At 40.9% G+C, this 21508-nt stretch overlaps 1 protein-coding gene across 3 annotated transcripts in view; it reads left to right on the forward strand.

Moving 5' to 3' along the window:
- The window catches only part of AFG2A (AFG2 AAA ATPase homolog A), a 238094-nt gene that overhangs the window by 83097 nt on the left and 133489 nt on the right, over positions 1-21508 (forward strand). The window contains exon 15 of one of the 3 annotated variants that reach the window (XM_074228359.1): positions 13098-20225. The exons of the other annotated variants lie outside the window; for them this stretch is intronic. Within the exon in view, the coding sequence (XP_074084460.1) occupies positions 13098-13127 (30 nt within the window). The 3' untranslated portion in view covers positions 13128-20225. Of the gene's footprint in view, positions 1-13097; positions 20226-21508 lie in introns of those variants that run through there. 3 annotated transcript variants of the gene reach the window in all.

Raw genomic sequence — 21508 nt, forward strand, 5'->3', positions numbered from 1 at the left:
ATGCTCACTGCCATCCTTGACAAGTAGCTTCATGTCCCCCCGTCAGCACCGGAGAGCCAGCTCCACACTGGAATGCAGTTGGAGAAGGAAATCTGTTTGCGTCCCAGATACAGGCTGTTTTTCCCTTCTTATGAGTCACTGTGTTCCCCAAGTGAGAGAGAGAGAGAGAAAGAGAGAGAGAGAGAGAGAGAGAGAGAGAGAGAGAGAGAGAGAGAGAGAGAGAGAGAGGACAAGAGCTGGAGTGTTGAAGAGAAGGACAGTGGCATGTAGACACCCAAGGAAACTCTAGGAAAAATGCCATTGGTTCAGGAAATGGTGTGTTGATTGGGAGGACTTGCCTTGCTCCTCACCCTTCTTTCCCCATCTTGTAGGCTGCAAAAATGAAGCAGCATTCCTTTCCCCTAACATTTCTACCCCCCCTCATATTTGTATGCAAGAATACATTGAACTACTCCCTCTAAAATGTGGATAATGGTACATGTTTGACAACAAAGAAAAGAATTCAGTATGCCTTAAAGGGCTATATTGATGTCACTTCTCATTATCTCTTTGTTGTTATTAATGAATGGATGGATTCATGTATTACACAGATAGACATGGAACAAGAGAGCTGGCCGGGTTCAGAGTCCAGCCATGATAATTACCAGTTTCTGGTCCCTGGTCATCCTCCTCTGTGTACTGGAAACTGTAATCTTCTCACTGCTGTCATGGACAAAGTTCTCAGTAAACATTAGAGTCCCAGGAACAAGTCTTTTCCCCCCCATTTGGTCTAGAATTAGTTTCAGTTCTTGAAGTGTAAATATGGGGAAAATCATTCAGATCTCCTTGTGAGTCAGTGTTCTATATAAAATGTGATTTCCTCAGAAGTGACTTAGGATTCCTCTTAATTGGAGGAATTGTTGGTGACTAAAGGGAAGAGAGCTTAAGAAGAGTCAATGGTATTGGTAGGGATACCCAGCTCTCACCTCATTTCGGTTTTTAGACAGAGTATCTCTAATATCAAGTCAAAGAATGTCATTGGCGTGGTGTCTATCTGTCTCTCCTCTCTCTCTCTCTCTCTTTCAGCATGACATGTGAGAAAACTTAATGTTATCCTTGTGGGAAAATTGGAGAAATTCAGGGTGGATGGGAGTGTTATTAGGTGGGTTAGGGAAACAGTTGACTGGTTGGAATTTAAGGAATAGTTGTTAATAGCTTTATGTCAGCTTCTGTGACAATCCCAAGTGGACTTGGCATACTGTTGTTGAGTTGTTTTTCATTTGCGTCTTACTCTTTGTGACCCCATTTGGGATTTTCTTAACAGAGATCCTTGAATGTTTTGTCCTTTTCTTCATTAATTCATTTTATAGATGAGGAAACTGAGGCTAATAGGGATAAATGACTTGCTGAGGGTCACACAGCTAGTAGGTGTCCCAGACCAGATTTGAACTTAGGGAGATGAGTCTTCCTTCCTTCAGTCTTAGTGCTCTATTCACTGTGTCACGTAGCTACCCCTCTAAGTAGACATAGTAACCTCTTAATATGTGAAAGAATCCTAGGGAAAAAAATAATGTCATAGGATTTAAAGCATGTAAGGTACTTCACCCTCAAAATCAACTTTCATCCCCCATTTTATATTGAAAGAAACAGAAGATTGTGCCTTTGTAGCATCTTCTAAACAGAGTTGGGAAATCTGCCTACAGTATCCTTGATGAGTAACAGGGAAGGCAGTTCTCATTATTAGAAAATTTTAACTTTGGCCAAGCTGAAATCTGCTTCTTTGCAATTTCCTTCTGGTTGTGCCCTTGGGAACCAAGGAAAATAAGTGAAATCCCTCTCTTGCATGAAAACCCTTCATATAATTTAAAACAGCCACCGTACCTTCCTTTCCCCCCCAGCTTTCTCATTTTCAGGTCAAATATCTGAAGTTCCACCCTATACCAAGATAAGGTCAAAATGGGGATAGGATTTAGACATAAAGGGTGACACCATAAGCCAATTAGAAGAATGAGAAATAGTTTATCTGCCAAATCTACGGAGAGAAGTTTATAACCAAACAAGAGATTGAGAATATTATAAAATACAAAATGGATAATTTTGATTACATTATATTAAAAAGGTTTTGCACAAATAAAACCAATGCAACCAAGATTAGAAGGAAAGCAAAAAACTGGGAAACAATTTATACAGCTAGTCAAATTTATGAGAAACGATGAACAAGTAGTTTTCATATAAAGAAATTAAATGGTTATAATAAAAATTCTCAAAATCATTATTGATTAGAGGAATGCAAATTAAAACAACTCTGAGGTACCATCTCATACTATCAGATTGGCCAGTATGGCAAAAAAAGTAAAAGGATTAATGTTGAAGGGGATGTAGGAAAACTGGGACACTAATTCATTATTGGTGGAATTGTGAACTGATCCAACCTTTTGGAGAGCAATTTAGAACTATGCCCAAAGGGCAGTAACACTGAATACTCTTTGATCCAACAATACCACCTGTATCCCATATCATAAAAAAGGGGAAAAGACCCACATGTACAAAAATATTCATAGCAGCTCTTTTTTTGTAGTGGCAAAGAATTGGAAATTGAGGAAATGCGCATCAGTTGGGGATGGAATATAATTGTTCTATAAAAAATCATGAGCAAGTAGATTTCAGAAAAATCTGGAAAGACTTGCATGAACTGATGCTGAATGAAGTGGGTAGACCAAGAGAACATTGCACACATTAAAAACAACATTGTGTGATGATTGACTATGATAGACTTAGCTCCTCTCAACAGTTCAATGATCAAAGACAATTCTTAAAGACTTGTCTTGAAAAATGTCACGAGGACAAAGCATATTATTTTCACTTTTTAAATTTGTTTCTTTTCTCTCATTTTTTTCTCTTTTGTTCTGATTCTTCTTTCACAATATGACAAATATAGAAATTAAAAAAAAACCTTGAAGTTCCTCCCACTATTGATGAGCAAAAGTGTTGAGTTTTGTCACCATTTTGGTCACTGGCTTGTGGCTGTGCTACAGTTTGCCAGTTAATACTCCCTGCCCTGTGGTGCCCAAAAGTCAATGCAATAATCCTAGTGTGGTCTGAAGACAGTGGCTCTCTCCTTTGTGGATTGTCTTCTTTTACTACAGCATTGGTTCTCACCCATTTGCTTTCTTTTGTGATTGTACCATTGCAACCATTTGCTTCCTATTATCACCTTCCAGAAATTTCTGGTTTGTCTCTGAAGACCAGAGCTGGGACTTGGTGCTCATTCTGAAGAATTCAGAATAGAACAGAGAGGGCAGAGAGGAACCCTGATCTCCTATCCCTGTTTTAACTCCAGACCTGGCAGTTTTATATTCTTTGGTACCGAGTTATTTCACTACCAGACTATAAGGTTTTGTTTGTATACCATTTTGAAACATGTTCATGGCCTTTTGGGAAACTGTCAAAAAATCTGTCTTTTTCTTCCTTTCCTCTTCTCTCTTCCCCACTCTCTTCTTCTCTTCCTCCTTCTCTCTCTGTCTCTCTCCTCCCCCTTTCTCCTTCTTTGTCTCTTTCCTCTCATTTTCTCTCTTCCTCTCTCCTCTCTTTCCTTCCCCCTTCTCTCTTCCTCCCTCTCTCATTCTCTGCCTTTCTCTTCTCCCTCTTTTTCTTTTTCTGTCTTCCTCTCTCCCTCCCTCTCTCTTTTCCTCTCTTCCCTTCTCTCTGCCTTTCATTTCTTTTTTTTCTTTTTATTTTTTCGGGTTTTTTTTTTTTGCAAGGCAAAAAGGGGTTTAAGTGGCTTGCCCAAGGCCACACAGCTAGGTAATTATCAAGTGTCTGAGACCGGATTTGAACCCAGGTACTCCTGACTCCAGGGCTGGTGCTTTATCCACTGTGCCATCTAGCTGCTCCTTTCTGCCTTTCATTTCTCTCCTTCTCTTTCTTTCTCTCTTCCTCTCTCTTCTCCTCTCTTCCTCTCTTTTTCTCTGTCTCTCCCTTGTCCCTCTCCCCGTTTTCTCTCTTCCTGTCTTCTCTTCCTTCTCTCTTTTCTCCCCCTCCTCTCTCTTTCTGTTTCCCTCCTTCTCTCCCTATATTTCACTCTTTCTCCCCCTTCATTCCCTTTCTCCATCCTCTCCCCCCACTGGAGGATCAATCCATATGTCATTAAGTAGTCATTAAACTAGACCCTCTGTTAATCTGTTTATACAAAGAAACTGATACAAGCAGCATACATCCTAAGGGGAAAACAACATGAAAAAACTTAGAATATGGAAAATGAAGGCAATTTGAAAGGGGAAAAACACTAGTCAGCAGGCATTTATGAATCCTTACACAGTGTCATGTTCTCTACTGGGGCTAAAAAGATAAGAATGCAGCATTGTCCCATCATGGGAGGCAACAGGTACACATGCACAGGTGCGATACAGGGTTAGTCAAGGAGGCCCCTAGCAGTCGGGAAGTTTATGGAAGTGGGATATTCTGTGGGGGGACAGTCTTTCAGACATGAGAGATGGCTAAGGCCTAGGTAAAGGCAGGGAAAGGGAAATAAAAGTCCAGTGTGGCTGAAGTGTAGAGTGGGGGAGGGGAAGAGAGTTCCAGAAAGCTCGTTGGGGCAAGGAGGTAAAGGCTTTCAGAAGCCAGCTTGAGGAGTATTTGTTTTTATCTTTGAGGCAATTAGGAGCCACTGGAGTTTATTGAGTTAGAGAAGAACGTGCTCAGACTCGTGTTGAAGGAAAATCAGTTAAGCAGCTGTGTTGAGGATAGATTGCAATGGGGAGTGACTTGAGGCAGGCAGATTCATTAGGGGGCCATTGTGATGGTTCAGGCAAGAGGTGATGAGAGTCTGAATGAGGCTGAGTAAGGAGATGGAGTCAGGTGTGAAGGAGTGATGAGGAGAGGAAAAGTAGAAGGGTTTTCTGGCTATGGAGGGAGCCCAGGCTGGCCAGTGACCTGGGCTGCTCTTAAGTGGTGGTTTCAGTGTCTCTGCCAACCGTGACATCTTGGGCAGCCTGAGCACTGTGGGGTGGGCCCTTGACCTTGCTGGTCTGCTCTTCCCCCACAGGGGGACCATGGGAATATCATAACTTGAAGGATCTGTGATTCTGGATTAGAGCTGGAAGAAACTGTGGCAGGCCGTGGAGCCCAGCCCCCTCTCTGAGGTTTAGAGGGCAAGGTGAGAGTGGCTGCAGGAAAGGAATGTAGCAGACAGTGTCATACGGGCTCGCTTGCCACTGTGCTTGGAGTTTTGCTGGTTTTCCTTGTTACAGAGTGAAATACGCTGTTTGGGGGGGCGGATAATATTGGGGAAATGATTGTTGTAAAAACAACAATGAGTAGGGTGCAGCTAGGTGGCGCAGTGGATAGAGCCCCGGCCCTGGAGTCAGGAGTACCTGAGTTCAAATCCGGCCTGAGACACTTGATAATTACCTAGCCATGTGGCCTTGGGCAAGCCACTTAACCCCATTGCCTTGCAAAAAAAACTAAAAAAAAAGGGAAAAAACAATGAGTAAGAGGGAGAAAAAAAAGGGGAAGAGGCTGAGGTGAGAAAGAGACAAAGAAAGAAAGATTAAAGAGGGAGAGAGAGAGAGAGGAAAAAGAGAAGAGAGAGAAGATAGAAAGCAGGGTGAAAGATTAAAGAGGGAGCAAGGAAAAGGAAAGGAGAGAAGGATGGAGAGAGATTAATGAGGGAGAGAGAGATGAGCCAAAGAAGAGAAAGGAGTCATGGAAAGAAGGAAGAGATTAAAGAGGGAGAAAAAGTGAGAGAAGGGTAAAAGAGAGATTAAAGGGGGAAAGAGAGGAAAAAGAAAGAGGGAGAGAAAAAAGGGAGAAAGCTTAAAAAGGGAGAAGAGCCAGAGAAAGAGAAAAAAAAGACAGGAAGAAGGAGGAGGGAGATTAAATAGGGAGAGGAAGAAGAGAGGAGTAAGAAAGAGCTAGAAAAAAGGTGAGAGATTAAAGAGGGAGAAAGGAAAGAGGAAGAGAGAGATTAAAGAGGGAGAAAGGAGAGATAGAAGGGGAACAGATTAGAGTGAGGGGAGGAAAAGGGAAAAAAGATTAAAGAGGAAGAGAAGGAGAGAGAAGAGAAAGGAAAAAAGGAAAGAAGAGAGAAGAAAAGATTGAAGGAAGGAGAGAGAAAAGGAAGAAAAGAAGTAATAAATTGTGTGACATGTGTCCCTCCTGGGTCCAGTGTGTATCCCACAAGCAAGCTTTGCCTGTCAGAAGTGGTGTGTCGGTGTGCAGGGGAGTGCAGGACTATTGGGAGGTTAACCTGTTGCTACAGGAGAATGACTCAAGGAGGAAATCGTCCTTTTCAGCCACCTCTGAAACACTTGGTAAACAACTGCACCTTCCTCCCCTGCGGAAGGGAAGAGCTGGGGATCTCAAATTGATTGAACACAGAAGGACGACTCTTGGGTCCAGCTTCTCGGACTTCCAGGCCAAGGGCCTGGTGGAGAGCTGGGCCAGGGGTTTTGGGAATGATTGATAGCAGAAAAATCAGGCCTATTCACTGAGGCAGTGTTCCACACCTGTTCTGTGTCATAACAACTTCCTCCTAGGGAGGAGGATGGAAAGAAAAAGTGAACTCTTCTATTTTTCACCCTGTGCCTGAGGCGCTATAAATCTCCAAACTGGAAGGGGAAAAACCTGAGGCAAACCCTGCTTTTAGTGGAAAGCAGTTCCCAGTTAACTCTGCAAGTCCCAGAAAGTTTTAGCCACGGCCTTCAGGTGATCTTCCTACCTGGGATCCATCCATGGGAAACAGCAATAGGGTTAAAGATGGAGCCTTGGCCTTGGATTTTGGAAGGTCTAAGGTTTGAATCCTTCCTCCATCACCAAGTATGTGGCCCCTGGGCCAAATCTTGAGCATCCAGAGGAAAGCCAAAAGAGGGCCCTTCCCCTCAAAGCATTCCCATTGCAGTAGGGGGACCCAACATGTGAACATCTGGGTACTCACAGGATATGAAGAGGGTGGATCAGGAAATAGGGAGACATTATCTGCTAGGAGAAATGGGAAAGTCTCTTCACATCTCTATCTCAATTTCCTTATGTGATCAAATAAAATAACAGGATCAAACTGGATAATTTTTAAGGGCCCTTCTAGCTTTAAATCTGTAATGCTGTGATCCTGATTTCTTTTTTAAACCAAGAATTATGGCTGTTTATAATGTCAGTGAACTTCATTTCACTTCTGGGGCCCAATTTAACAAGGTTGAATTTCAAAGGAGTCAAATTGAAATATTTAATTTCGATTTTTAATCCTCCCAACATATATGCAGGTATCAAGGTAGTGGGCCTGAGGGGTGGAGAGAGGACAGCTTATGTTACTCTGGTGATTTAGGCTGCTCTCTGGGAATCTGTGTGGGCTAGACTCTTCTCAAGCTGATACTCCATCATTATGCTCTTGTAGGGGACCCTACAGAGAGCCCCCCAGGAAAGAGTGATCTTGGAAATGATCTCATCCAGTGGCTCTCAGATGATGGCTGCACTGTTGGCACCCATGTGACCTCTTTTTACTTTCACAACCCCCTGGGACTTGAGGTTGTTTTCCTAGGGCATCGTCAATGGACTGGGAGCTGTGCTGATCAAGAAACCAAGGGAACTAACACCAGGTACAGTCTCACTTGATGGGACTAGAACCACGTTCTTGGGAAATATAGGGTCTTCCAGAGCAAACCCAAACCAAGAATAGATGGGGATCCAGTCATCACCAGAGCAGAAGGTTGATGTATACCCAGAGGCTGTGACAGCCTCTCTTAACAGCTGAAACAAGCTCCAGGCTTAGAGATTGTGTTAGCATTTGCCTTCAGGTCTCCTGCCTTGAAGCCCAGGGCTCTTTCCTCATATGACCTCTCTTAGATGACATTATTGGAGGCAGAGTTCAGAACACTGAAATTCAGGTGATGAGGGAACCAAGAAATTCTATCCTAAGAGGAGGAGCAGCTGAAGATGAGGCCCAGAGGAAAGAGGACAAATATTTGCCTTCAGATTTTTAAGAAGGAACCAGACTGGCTCAGAGCTGAACTGTAACCGACAGTGAGAAGTGACAAAGACTTGAGTTTGACTTTGTGGAGAAAAGAATGGGCTGGTGAATGGAGCTGTCTGATGATGGCAGGATTGGCTACCCAGGGAGGCCTCCGGACCAGTGAAGGTTGATGGTGATGGGGGCACGGGAGGACGGATCCCTTGGGTAGCCTGGGACCAGATGTTGTTCTTGCTTCTCTTCCAAAAATTCCATAGTTATCCCCTTCTAGGACATCCTGTAGAGGAGAGTGGGAAGTGAGTGACCTTGGAAACACTCTCCTGCAGTGCATCCCAAACAGCTGCTGCCATTGTTTGCTCCCATTTGGAAGTTTTAGGTCCTCCTTTTTAACATCAGAATATTTCATGACCTCCTCAAGTAGATGCCTAAAGCTTTACTAAGGTTTAAGAGGTATTTTTATATTTATTATGTCACTTGTCACAGTATAGACAGATATTTTAATTTCCATTTTACAGATGAGAATATTTAAAGAGGAGAAATGATTCATCTGTGGTCAAGGCAAATTAGTGGGAGAGGTGAGATTTGAACCTAGGTCTTACTTTTCTTAGTCCAGATCTCTATCCACATGTCATAATTATACTCTAAGTGCCCGTTGACTGAGAAAATTCACAGCAGTAGAAAACTATCATCAATTTTGTAACATTTCAGTAAAATTTTTATATTATAATCACAACAGCATCAATATATGTTAGATACAGATAGAGACTGGGCCTGTGAAGAAACTCCTTTCACATCAGTTCAGCATATTCTCTGTGGTCTTAAGAGAACCATCCCCCACTAACCCATAGTCATGTGGCCAGATTTGAGCCAAGGCCTTCCTAGGGCCAGCTCTCTCTCCCCTAGACTGTACCACATCTCTGCATTTGATCATCAGTACAGATGTTTGATATACATCTGGGAAGCTAGGTGTTTCAGCGATTGGAACACAGACCCTGAAGTCAGGAGGACCTGAGTTCAAATCCAACCTAGCTGTGTGACCCTGGGCTAGATACTTCACCCTGTTTACCTCAGTTTCCTCATTTGTCAAAGGAGCTAAAAAAGGAAATGGCAAACCAGACACTACAATATCCTTACCAAGAAAACTCCCCAAAAGAGTCAGACAGGATTGAGATGACTTAACAACAGCAAATGTTTAACCCCTCATTTGTCGAATTCTGAGATGCACTGCATGGCACTATAGAAATCAAGACATAAGCATGTGTATTTGTAGTCCTTGGCAATAAATCTGTGGTCCCCCTTCTCATTTGGAAGCTGAGAGTCCTAAGTCAGTGTTGTGCAAGGTTGCAGAGGCTGCAGATAGTAGAGTGTGACCTAAATCCAGATCTTTGGAATCCGGATATGGAGCTCTTCTCTTCCATTATTGCTTTCCCTTTTACCTGATGACTATAGATTTCTGCCTCTGAATCAGTGTAAGTAGAAGATGAACAGCCGTTGAACACTTCTTTCCTATAAGGTCCTAAATGTGATCTCTCCCCTACCCCCCTTTATACAGGGGGTATAGGGAAGACTAACCCTCAGATGGGAGGGCCGCTCATCTATCTTTGGTGTCCACCTGTATCCCAACTCTTACCTAGAAACTGTAGCATGCATAGGGGTCCTACCCCATATAACCATCTTGACAGATGGGCTAAACCAGTTTGAGGGCAATTGTCAGGCCTCAAACCCATCAGTGAGTTAGAGGGATGTCCACCCCAAGCATGTGAAGACTTCCTGCAGTGGAATGGGCTCTCAAGAACAGTTTGTTCCAATGGCTGAAGCAGGCTTTGGAGTGCTTAGGGCTTAGGTCATCCAGGTTGTCCACTGCATGCTGGGCCATTATTGTTCAGCTTGATTTTTGTCTTACTATTGGACTTCCAGAGAGTGAGACTGATGACTTTGTGCAACTACCTCACTCAAAGTCAGGTTCACAAAGGAGTCAAGACATTTCTCCATGATGTCATTGGTCCTTTTCCAAAACAGAAGATGAACAACAATGGTATCAGTTAGCCCCAGATCTGACAATCCTAAGGATTAAGGTCCTTTAACAAAGCTCTCTCTCTGGCTCCTAGGTCTCTTGTGTCTGCAAATATCAAAGACCCATCACAGTGGTGGGCTCACAGTTTATATAGTAGTTGTTTCCAAGGGTGGCAGTCAACTGTGATTGGTAGCAATTAATGGAAAAATGAATATTCTCATGAGAGGATGGGCTGTATTACAATGAAGGTTCTGGGGTAGGTGAGTTAGGTCACCCGAGTCTTGACCAGAGAGACTTGTCTATGTCCTTGTCACCTGGACTGTTGATTTTTAGCCACCTACTTTTTCATAGTTCTGTCATGGCTAAGGAAGCACCTTTCCATATTCTTTTTCATCTCCAATAACAACTAACCTTTTCTTCCCCCTCATGAGGACCAGCCAAGTGGTGAAGTGGAGAGAGCACCGAACAGACAAAGAAATAGATATTAAATGCCTTGGAGTCAAGAACTGCCTTTTCCCTCTTTTTCTATCCCCAGCAATTAGCACTTAGACATCTAAAAGGGCTTCATAAATGTTTATTGATTCAATCAAGGACAGCCCCTGCTCTCAAGGAACCTTCAGTTTAATGGAGGAGACAACAAGGAGATAATTATATACAAAGAGTCTCTATGAAGGATAAACAGGAACAATTAAGAGGAGGAACTAGCTAAGAGAGATCAGGTAGAAGGTAGAATTTTAAGTGACCTTGGAAGGAAGCCAGTAGGTGATAAGGAGGTAGAGCATTCCATCATTGTGGCATGGAGCAAGGAGATCCCTGGATCCCTGGGATCAGGGGAGGGGGAGAGAGGGAGAGTTGAAAAAAGCCTGGAAATGATGTGAAGGACTTTGGATATCAATCAGGATTTTATCTTTACTCTTGGAAGCAGTAGGAACCCTCTGGACTTTATTAGCAGAGGTGTGTGACATGGTTAGACCTGTGCTTTAGGGAGAATTATTTTACTGCTAAGTCATATGGAATGGGGAGAGACTGGAGGCAGGGAGACTGATCAGCAGTGGTTCAGATGTGGGATGATGAAGACCCATATTGGAGGACGTCAGAGGCAGAGGGGAGAAGAGGGCGTTGGTGAGAAATATGACTATTAAAATTGACAGACCTTGGTAACAGATTGGGTATGGGGATTTGAGAAAGAGGGAGGAGTCAATGACAACAGCCACATTCTTATATCCTAATCACAACAGCATCTGAACATATTAGACTCTCGTCTCCCTTGATATTTCATTTCATGATCTCAGCATGTTCAAACTATCCTCACTGTTATAGAATATACCATTGGAGAAAATACTTTGGTTTACCAGCCTGAGTGACCAAGAGGATGGCAGTGCCTTGACAGGAAATTGGGGGGCAGGGTGAAATGAGATTAGTTTGAATATGCTGAGTTTAAGAAGTCTGTGTGATATACATTGGACAGTTGAAGATGTGAAACCTGAGGTCAGGAAAGGATTGGTACTGGATAAATATATTCAATGTAGCTGAAACCATGGCAGTTTTTGAGATCATGCAATGAAATGGCATCAAGGGAGAAGAGAAGAGGACCTAGAACACAGCTTTATGAAATATTCATGAATGGAGATCCAGCAAAGGAGACTGAGAAATAGAGGGACATATTGAATTTACAAACCAGCACCCATTTTTAATCACTAACTTTGTGACATTGTCAAAAAATCAGTCCCTGGCCCTCATGGAGCTTCCATTCTCTAATAGAAGACCTTTTTTTTTTTGCCTTGATTTCTTTTGGGGGTATTAACCTCTGTAAGTTACAGAGAAGAAAGTGCTCTAGTCATTGGTAGAGGGAGCTTGAATATCAGTGACATCTTGAGTTCAATCTCTATCCCTGTAAAGAATTTGGCAAACTATATCATTTTTCTGTCAAAACTTTTTTAATGTATTTGAACCTTCTGCCTGATGAGTAAGACAATTTGGCCTAATGGATGGACTAAATTAGGTTTCAGAATGACCTGGTTTTAGACTTTGCCTCACTAGCTATGTAACCCTGTGTGACCCTTAGCCTCTGTTTCTTCATCTATAAAATGTGAGTGATATCCTACCTGTGCTCTTTATTTCCCAGGTTTGCTATGAGAATTAAGAGAGAATGTGGGTAAACCACTTTGCAAAGAAAGCATCATATAAATATCTATTCGGATTACTATTCTGATTATAAAAAGAAGGGGTTGCTGAAGTAGAAATGACAAGAGTATTGGGTTCTCATCTCCCTCAGCATAGAGGTCACAATATGGGAAAGTTTGACATTGTCTAACTGGTCGCCATATTCTCAGTCTCTTACCTCCTTGCTCCTTGATTTCTGATTACTTGGAGAATTCTTCTTCACCTCCACATTGCAGCATGCCTGCCATTGTGGATAGAACACCAGGCCTGGAGTCAGGAAAACCTGAGTTCAAATGTGGCCTCAGATACTTAATAGATGTGTAACCCTGAGCAAGTCACTTTACCCTGTTTACCTCAGTTTCCTTATTTGGGGATGGAGCTGGGGAAGGAAATAGCCAATCACTCTAGTATCTTTATCAAGAAAACCCCAGATGGGGTCACAAGGCATTAAATGGGACTGAAAGACTCAATAAAAACAGCTTCCTTTGGACAAAGCCTAGTGCTACTCCAACCTGAGATGCTTCCCAATCCCCTCAGTTATAAGAACTCTCAACTTCCTACAATTAATTATTATGTTGTGTATACTTAACATTAACCACCAGATATATTGTTTCCCTAGTCAAATGCAAATATTTTGAGTTCTGTTTTTTGTTCTTGCCTTGGTAAATGTTTGAATTGAATGAGTGATCTCATTACCATGCAGGCTGCTTCTCATATTAAATCACTGGCATTTTCTTCTCTGTGACTTTCCCTGGACCCCATTATGCTAGGGAAATACTCTGGGGTATGAACCTGACCAGGTCATTTCCCAAGACTTTGCCTCCTCCTCTCTGTAAGTTCCCTGGTATCCTGGTTGACATGGTCCCAGAGGGGGCACCCACAGTTTGACTCCTTTCTCACCAGCAGGGTCAGGCTCATCGCCTAATTAATCGTCAAGACATCCTATGAAGTCGGTAAGTGCCAATTATCTTGGTTTTACAGATGGAAAAACTGAGGGACAGAAGGTGTTAAGCAACCTGCCAGAGGGCACTTGGTGAATCAGTGCAAAGGAGGTGGAGCGGTACCGTGGCCCCCTGTGTTTGAAGTAGGCAACCAGTCGCTCTAGGAAGCCTTGGCACCTACTTGACTTTAATTACAGCGCCTGAGAAACAGAAGAGACCATTTGGGAAGAGCCCTTTTCCTACAACTGCTGAGACTGTAGAGTGGGTAGTTTTCTTTTGAATCTTGCTCCGACCAAATCCCTTTCACCCTCGCCAATAAAGAAAAATTGTTTTAAGCCAGAGGCAAAAAAAGCATTCCAGAGGTAAGGAAGCCCTGGCTTTAGATCTCACATCACCCCCCATGGAGTGGCTTGGTGTAGACTCTTCTCCATTGGCAGGGATGGATGAGGAGGCTGCAGGATGGACCCAGGAAGACAGAGGCATGCCAAGGACAGGGTGGTTATGACCTCCAAGGAGATACAAAGGGCATCCCTCATTCTTTCTCATGTCAGCTATTTTAATTTTATTCTGAATCCGTGAGAAATAGGAGGGGGGGGAAAGGAAGGGGGCTTTATTTTTGCAGTTTGTTTGAAATTGTGGAAAAGTTCTGTTATTAAACTATGATGCTCTTATCTGGGGCATCCCATAAATACTCCCTAGGGGGACCTCAGAGGAACCCTTCACTAGCTCTCTGAGTTGGAAGTGCCCTTGATGGCCCGGAAGTCAACCTAGACCTGAACCAGAGGGATGTACAGAGACAGCGAAAGGCTCAGTGGAGAAGAGCCCAGCCTGGACCTAGAATCACAAAGATCTGGATACAGATCCTGCCTCAGACATTAGTGGCTCTGTGATCCTGGCCAAGTCACTTCACCTCTGTCCACCTCAGTTTCTTCAACTATAACATGAGGGAAATAGTAACAAAGAGTTTGCATTTTCTGTTAGGTGTAGTAGGGAATCATTGAAGATTCTTGAGCAAGAGAGTATGATGGTCATACCTGTACTTTGTGAAAATTGCATTTAGCCATGAACTGGATAGGTTAGAGAAGGCAGAGTCTATATGCAGAGAGACTAATTGAGGACAACTAGGATATTGAGTGCCAGGCCTGGAGTCAGGGAAACTCATCTTCAAGAGTTCAAATTCATCTTCAGACACTAACTAGCAGTGTGAACCTGGGCAAGTCACTTCACCTTAGTTTGTCTCAGTTTCTGCATCTGTCAAATGAGCTGCAAAAGGAAATGACAAACCATTCAAATATCTTTACCAAGAAAACCCAAGATGGGGATACCATTGCTGAAAAAAACACCTAAACCACAATAGCAATTTAGAGAAAATTGTAAAGTATAGGAGAGAATTGATGATAGACCATGAAAGTAGAGGGGAAAAAAAGAGATAATTGGAAGAGATGTCATGAAGGCAAAATAGACTAGAATCCATATTCATTCATTTCCATAAGCCATCATTGTTTTATTTATTTATCATATCATTTATTATTTATTCAATACAAGATGCAGAACTTTCTTACTTTGACTTTCTAGTTGCAAACCAGAAGTTTTAAGGAGGGGAAATGTAGTTGAGTTTCAATAGCTTCAAGTTGCACTAAGAATTTTGGGACACCCTACATTTCTTAGTGTCTGCCTAAAACTTTAAAACTTTTTTTCTGGAAAAAGCTTTTTCCAGAAGATTTGTACTAATAGGTGTACTATTGGGACAGAAAGTCTGGACAATTTAGATTTGGATTCAATTTATGTGTGTCCGGTAGCTTGATAACTACCTACAATTCTAAGAATAATCTAGACTCTCATGATTTCCAATTAACAAAGTTCTTTTCTTTGGCCAAGTCTTTGGGTAGTAAAATGATTACTTCCTCTTATTTACAGTTGATGATATTGACAATCAGAGTGGTTTATTGGCTTGTTCCAGTCACACCACTCATGAATATCAAAGCTAACATTTCAAACCACATCTCCTGATAATAATGGAAGAAGTCATCAATTGCCATTGAATGAAGGAAAAATAATTAAATGCTCAAATGTTTTTTTTAGAGTTAGCCATTTAAAAGAACAAAGCAGTCAAGAGGACCAGAGTTCAAATCCAGCCCCAGACACATAATAATTACCTAGCTGTGTGACCTTGGGCAAGTCACAATCTCATTACTTTGCATAAAACAAACAAACAAGATAAAATACCAAAAAAAAAATATACAAAATAAAAAGAATTCTGATCATCAGCCTGACAATAATTATAACCTATCTAAAAGATAGACACATGGTACATTCCTGTGTGTGACATTTTTCTATCTTTAGAGATCTTCCCCTTCCAGTTCTATTGGGCAAAATAATGTTCTCTAATGTGATGGAGGAAGGAGTAGTAATAACTAACATTTATGGAGTCTTTTAGGTTTTTCCTTTTTCAGATAAAAATTATTTATATATTTTTATATCATCTGTGTTTCCTAATATCCTTCTCCCCTTTCTAGAGAACCATCCTTTATTTAAAGACAAAAAAAAGAGAAAGAAGAAAAAATTTTGTAACAAAACTCGCTATCATACCAGCTAAATCTGTCATTATATGCACTCAAAATCTCCTACTTCTGTAAGAAAGGAAGGGGAGTACATTCTTAAGTCTCTTTTGGAGGCAAGATTTGATCATTATCATTTCATAGCATTCAATCTTCTTGTTCTTTTGATTTATGCTGTTTTTGTCATGTACTTGGCATCAGTTCACATAATTCTTCCTATTCTTCTTTGTTATTTGTCTTACATCACAGTAATTAAAGTATATTCATTGGCATACTTTATTAAGTCATTTCCCCCAATCAGTGGACATCTGTATTGTTTCTACTTCTTTGCAACTACAAAAAGTGCTACTATGAACATATTTTACCATATACTGGGCTTTTTCTTTTATCATTGGCCTCATTACTTAATTCTGAATCACTTTCCATTATGGTTAGTCCAGTTCACAGTTGCACCAGTAATGTATAGTGATGCTGTATTTCCCCACTCTTTTTTTCAATATAGGCTGTTTTCATCTTTTCTCATCCTTGTTGATTTATTGGGTATGAATAGAAACTTCAAAGTTATTTTGATTTTCCTTCAGTGATTTGGAACTGTTTTTAATAATAGATAGTAGATAATGGTTGTTTCAGGTCCTGTGACCAACAATATCCTTTAGAGAATGTATTTGGATTTTATGTATATTTCTGTTGGCTCCCTATGTATCTCAAGCATCACCTGTTTTTGAGATATTTGATGTAAAGATGCTTTTCCTTATTGAGCTTTTTCCTTCTTCTCTTGAATTAATTTTATAATTGCCTCTACCTTGTATAGCTAAAAATCTCCCTAGCATTAGCTAGGAAGGCATCTGATCTGATTCTCTTCTAATTTTTTTGGTGGTTTCATCTTTAATATTCATGTCTTGTTCCCATTTTGAGCAAATTTTAGTATGATGAAAAAGGGGTAGATTCAAAAACAAAAAAGACTATAAAATTGATAAAAACTAGTTCTTTAACAATGCTAACAAAACATTACCTTTTTAGCTAGCCTGCTTAAAAGAAGAAGGAGAAAAATACATGAAAAGCTTATTAGAACCTTCTATACACAATTATGTGGGAGCAAAACTGAGAGTTTAAAAGTAATGAAGGATTATTCTCAAAAAGATATTACTTCCCAAATTAATAGGCCACCAAATGGGAATCTTTCCTTAAAGGAAATTGAACTGTATGTAAAGGATATAATGAAGGGGAATAGGGAAAATATTTGGTTCAGATGGACTGATTCTGTAAAACATTTAAAGAATGATTGCTGCCTAGATGATACAAGTTATTCTCCCATACACTCCTAAATTCCGTTTCTTTGAGGCATATTGTACCTAAATCAGGGAAAGGTGAAGCAAAGAAACACATCTCTAAACCTATTTCCTTGATAAATATTAAACCAAAAATTGTAAATTCCTTTGAATAAATTAGAACAATGCAAGGATGCTTCAATAGCAGTAAAACAAGTAAGATAACTCATATTAGAAACAAGAAAATATCAGATCACCTGATTAAATACTGATTAAGCCTTAAAAAGAAGGAAGAGAAGGACCCACTGTGTACTATGAATTGTCCTAAGCTCATTATAAAGATTATTTCATATGCTGAAAATTCTAAGTAAGATGATTATAGGTCCTTTTAAAAAATAAAATTAAAAGTATATATCTTAAACTAAATGACTAGAATTACATGGATTGGGGAAACACACTAGAAACTTTCCCAATAAATCCTGTAGCAAACCAAGAAAGTCTTCTGCTCTAATGTTTTTAACATAGTTTTAGAAAAGCAGCAATGTCAGGAAGATGAAAGACAATGAAAACATCTTGAGTATTAGATACATAATAAGTTAATGCAAAGATAGTTTTCCCCCATTGAACACTATCCTTTTTATCTTTTTTGCATTCATTTTGCATATCATTTGTTCAAGAAGCAGACAAAATCTGTTTTTGAGCAAAAAGAAGACAACTTTCAAAAATTTCTCATGACCTAGCCATCTTACATAATCACCAAGGAAACTAATTAAGAGATAGGAATTTTTAAGCTTCAAATTATTGTTGTAAATTATAGTATATTTCTTATTATAGAGTCATCAAAAGTTATTTGGTACTGGTTCTAAAAAAAAAGCAACAATGGAACAGACTAGGAATGGAAGAATTAGAAAAAACTGAATAATCCAGACCCAGATAAGACCTCAAGCATTGTTTTACTTGGGGAAGAACTCCCTTTTTATTTGACAAAAATTGTTGTAAAATCTCGAATGAAATCTGATAGAAATGATGTTTATTGCCTTAATCTACACACACACACACACACACTCTCTCTCTCTCTCTCTCTCTCTCTCTCTCTCTCTCTCTTTATGTACCTACACTGGGGGTCCATGTTAATATGAGTGGGTCTGACTACATGAAAGAGAAAGTGCAAAGTATCATGTCCATGACTTAAAGACTCTTCCCATTCCCACTGGAAAATTCTGAAAATAAAGATAAACGGTGTAGTCTTCCCCAGAGAGGGGATGGGTTTTGTTAGCCACACACCACCACCCCCCCACAGCTATGTGGAAACCATCAGATAATTTGTCAAGTAGGCATAGTCCCAGCCTCTGAACTACCACTTGAAAAACCCTTTTCGTTCACTTAATCCTACCCTGATGCATCTGTCCATGGGGTTGATCCAGGCACCTCATTTCATTGTCAACTTTTTAAGCTTGTTGAGCAGCTGGCCTTTTTTTTCCAGATTATTCTATTTAATTATAACTCATCATTGATTTCCCCGCTTCCTTCAAGGCCCAGCTCACATATCATCTTCTGCTGGAAGCCTTTCCCAGGTCCCCTTTCATTCTTTTCTCTGTTGATTATTCCAGTTTATCTTCTGTATGTCACTTGTCCAGGGATGTTGGCATGCTGTGTTCCTCAGAAGACTGATTTCCTTGAAGACAAGGATTGGCTTTTTTCCTTACTTAGCATCGAGCTTGATCATAGTAGGTTCTTAATCAGTGTTTATTTGTTGAAACAGTGTGAATGTTTTTAGTGCTTAGCATGGGACTCAGCTCATGGCAAGTCCTTGTATGCTTGGTGATTGATTGATAGATTAATAGCCAGGAAATAACTAAATTGGAAGGTGTCATTCTTGCTATTCTTTGGATATGGTTTACTTTCTAAAAGTAAATCTTACTTTCCAAAAACAGTTTTGCCCTGAGTTAGCTTTCCAAAAAAGGCAATTGTGTAACCATGGGTCCTAGACTATGTGAACTTGTTAAAAGGAAATGAGGATTGGGAGAAGGTCCTATGGTGGCTGTTTCTTGTTCTTTTTGGCTTCAGGAAGTAGAATAATGAGCAAGCAATAGAAGATGTAAAGAATGAGACTTATTAACCTTGACGTCAGGCAAAACTTCCTGCCGATGCCATCTGCCCAGAAATGCAATGGGCTGACTCAGAAGGGACTTCCGTCCATCTGAAATTCCTGGTCACTGGAAGCCTAGAGTGATGTAAACAGGATTCTTGTTCAGGAATGGGTCAGGGGAGATGGCCCTTCTCTGAAATTCCCACGTTTGGGATGGCGTTTATGTACCTTCCTTGTAAACAGCAGTCCACTGATTTCCTGTACACATTGCTAAAATTAGAGAATCAATCACTAGTTCCCTCCCAGCTGTTCTTGATTCTTTTTCAGAACCCACCCAGATCCCATAAGGGAGCCAGAGCTGGCTCCAAGCAAACTGCCCTTCCCCTCCACTGCCCCCAGCTGCCCAGAGCTCCCATTCCCCTCAATCATCAATTCCCCCCCCCCCCCCTCCTTCCCTCCCATCCTGGCTGGACATTCACCCACCTGTCTGTCACTACCTTCCTGGAGAGAAGCCAGAATCTACACTCTACTTTGGTTCTCAGGCCCATTCTCTTTTTTCTAGGACAGGTGGGTTAGTGCCAACCATCCTAAGACTAACCTTCCACCCTACTGATGAATCCATCCTTAGGCAGCTAAGTGGCTGAGGGGGTAGAGCCTTGGCCCCAGGAATAAGGAAGACCTTAATGAAAATTCAGTCTGAGCTATTGACTTTGCTGTAGGCCCCTGGGAGAGTTCCTTTCTCTCAGTCTCAGTTCTCTCAGATGTAAAATGGGAATAAAAATAGTGCCAATCTCCTGGTGGTGTTGTGTGATCCAAAGATATTTGTAAAGCATCTTGTCCAGAGCTTAATCACTCCTTATTTCCTGCCCGATTTACGATTTTACATCCACCCAACTGCCAAAGTCTTCTTTGTTGTCTCACCCAATTACTGCATGATCTCCTTGAGAGCAAGGCCTATCTTTATTTTCTTCGTGTTTTCTCAGAGTTTAGCATTTCTGCTTGGCAATACTACTAATTAATTAATCCATTTTCTTCATTTCATTTATTTTCAATCACTGGCTTTTACCAAGAGCCTCATAGGTTCCAGGCACCTTGTTAGACAGTGAGGATTCAAATATAAAATACTCTATGATTTGACCCACAGATAAATGTTTGACATATTCAGTATAAATACTGGTGATTTCAGTGGGTACTAACTCTTGGAAGGTAGATATGGGAGATGGATGGAGGTTGCATGTTTAAGGCAGGAGTGAGGCCAGTTTGTCTGTAGAGAAGGTCTGGGGGGTGGGGGTGGGGTGGAATAAATCATGATGAGCCTGGAAAGCTAGTTTCTCTCTCTCCCCACAATATTTAGGTAAGCCTGTTAATACGTCTAAATGGAGGGTTAATGGAATAATCTAAAAAGGAAAACAAATGGGATTCCAGCCTGGGCAGTACAATGAGTGGTCCTCACCAGGGGCTGGGCTGTGCCTGCATAGTGTGTGTTTAAGAAACATTTCATTCTGCAAGGTAGATGTTAAACACCAAGCCCTGCCTCTGGCTTGGAGGATGTTAACTTTTCATAGTGTCAGCCAATAGGTAGAAAGGTGTTTGGGTTTGCAGTCTATGTTTTGAAGACAAAAGATATTGGTGAGTGGGATTGAGTATCTTGGATTTCAGGAGGAAATTTAGGACTGTGTCCTCAAAATAATCAGTAAATATATTTTAAGCTACTTTTGCTTTCAGACCCATTTTTTTCTAGGATGGGTAGGTCAGTGCTTAAGACTAGCCTTCCACCTTACTGATGAATCCACACAAATCCTATGAGAAAAATTTAAATTGAATTGGAAAATTCTCCAGATACCAGGAGGTGATGTTTTATCCTAAGCATTGGGGGTTACAAAAAGAGACAAAAGAGAGTCCTTGCCTTCAAGGACCTTGCCAGTCTATTGAAGGAAATGATAATCAGTAAGTATTAATCACCTACTGTGTGCCAGACACTGCTAATTTTGGGGATACAAAAAAAAAGGTAAAAGAGAGTCTCTGCCTTTGAAAAACTCAAAATAATTACCCATCAAAATACTATACATCCCCTTTCCCTTATTTTTATTTATTTATTCAAGGCAATGGGGTTAAGTGACTTGGCCTAAGGTCACAGTTAAGTAATTATTAAGTGTCTGAGGCTGGATTTGAGCTCAGATCCTTCTGACTCCAGGGCTGGTGCTCTATCCACTGCAACACCTAGCTTCCCCTCTTTTCCCTTATTTTTAAGGTGGATTTTTTTTTTTCTAATTTCTGTAGTTGTGGTTTTCCTTCAGTATTGCATTTTCACAAGCATCTCACCTTTCATTTTCCCCAATTTCCTGTACTTATTTGAAAATATCCCAGCAAAAGAAGTGATCTGAGGCACGATGGTGGAGGTTCTACCTGAACAGAAATCCCCTCAATCACTTACCTGCCAATTGGTTGTTCAGCTTTTCTCAAAATATCCCCAGTGTTAATCCACTGTCTCCCAAGACAGTCCTTCCATCCACCTGAAAGGTTAGGCAATCATTTC

This window comes from Macrotis lagotis, chromosome 3, assembly GCF_037893015.1.
Source record: "Macrotis lagotis isolate mMagLag1 chromosome 3, bilby.v1.9.chrom.fasta, whole genome shotgun sequence".
NCBI lineage: Eukaryota > Metazoa > Chordata > Mammalia > Peramelemorphia > Peramelidae > Macrotis > Macrotis lagotis.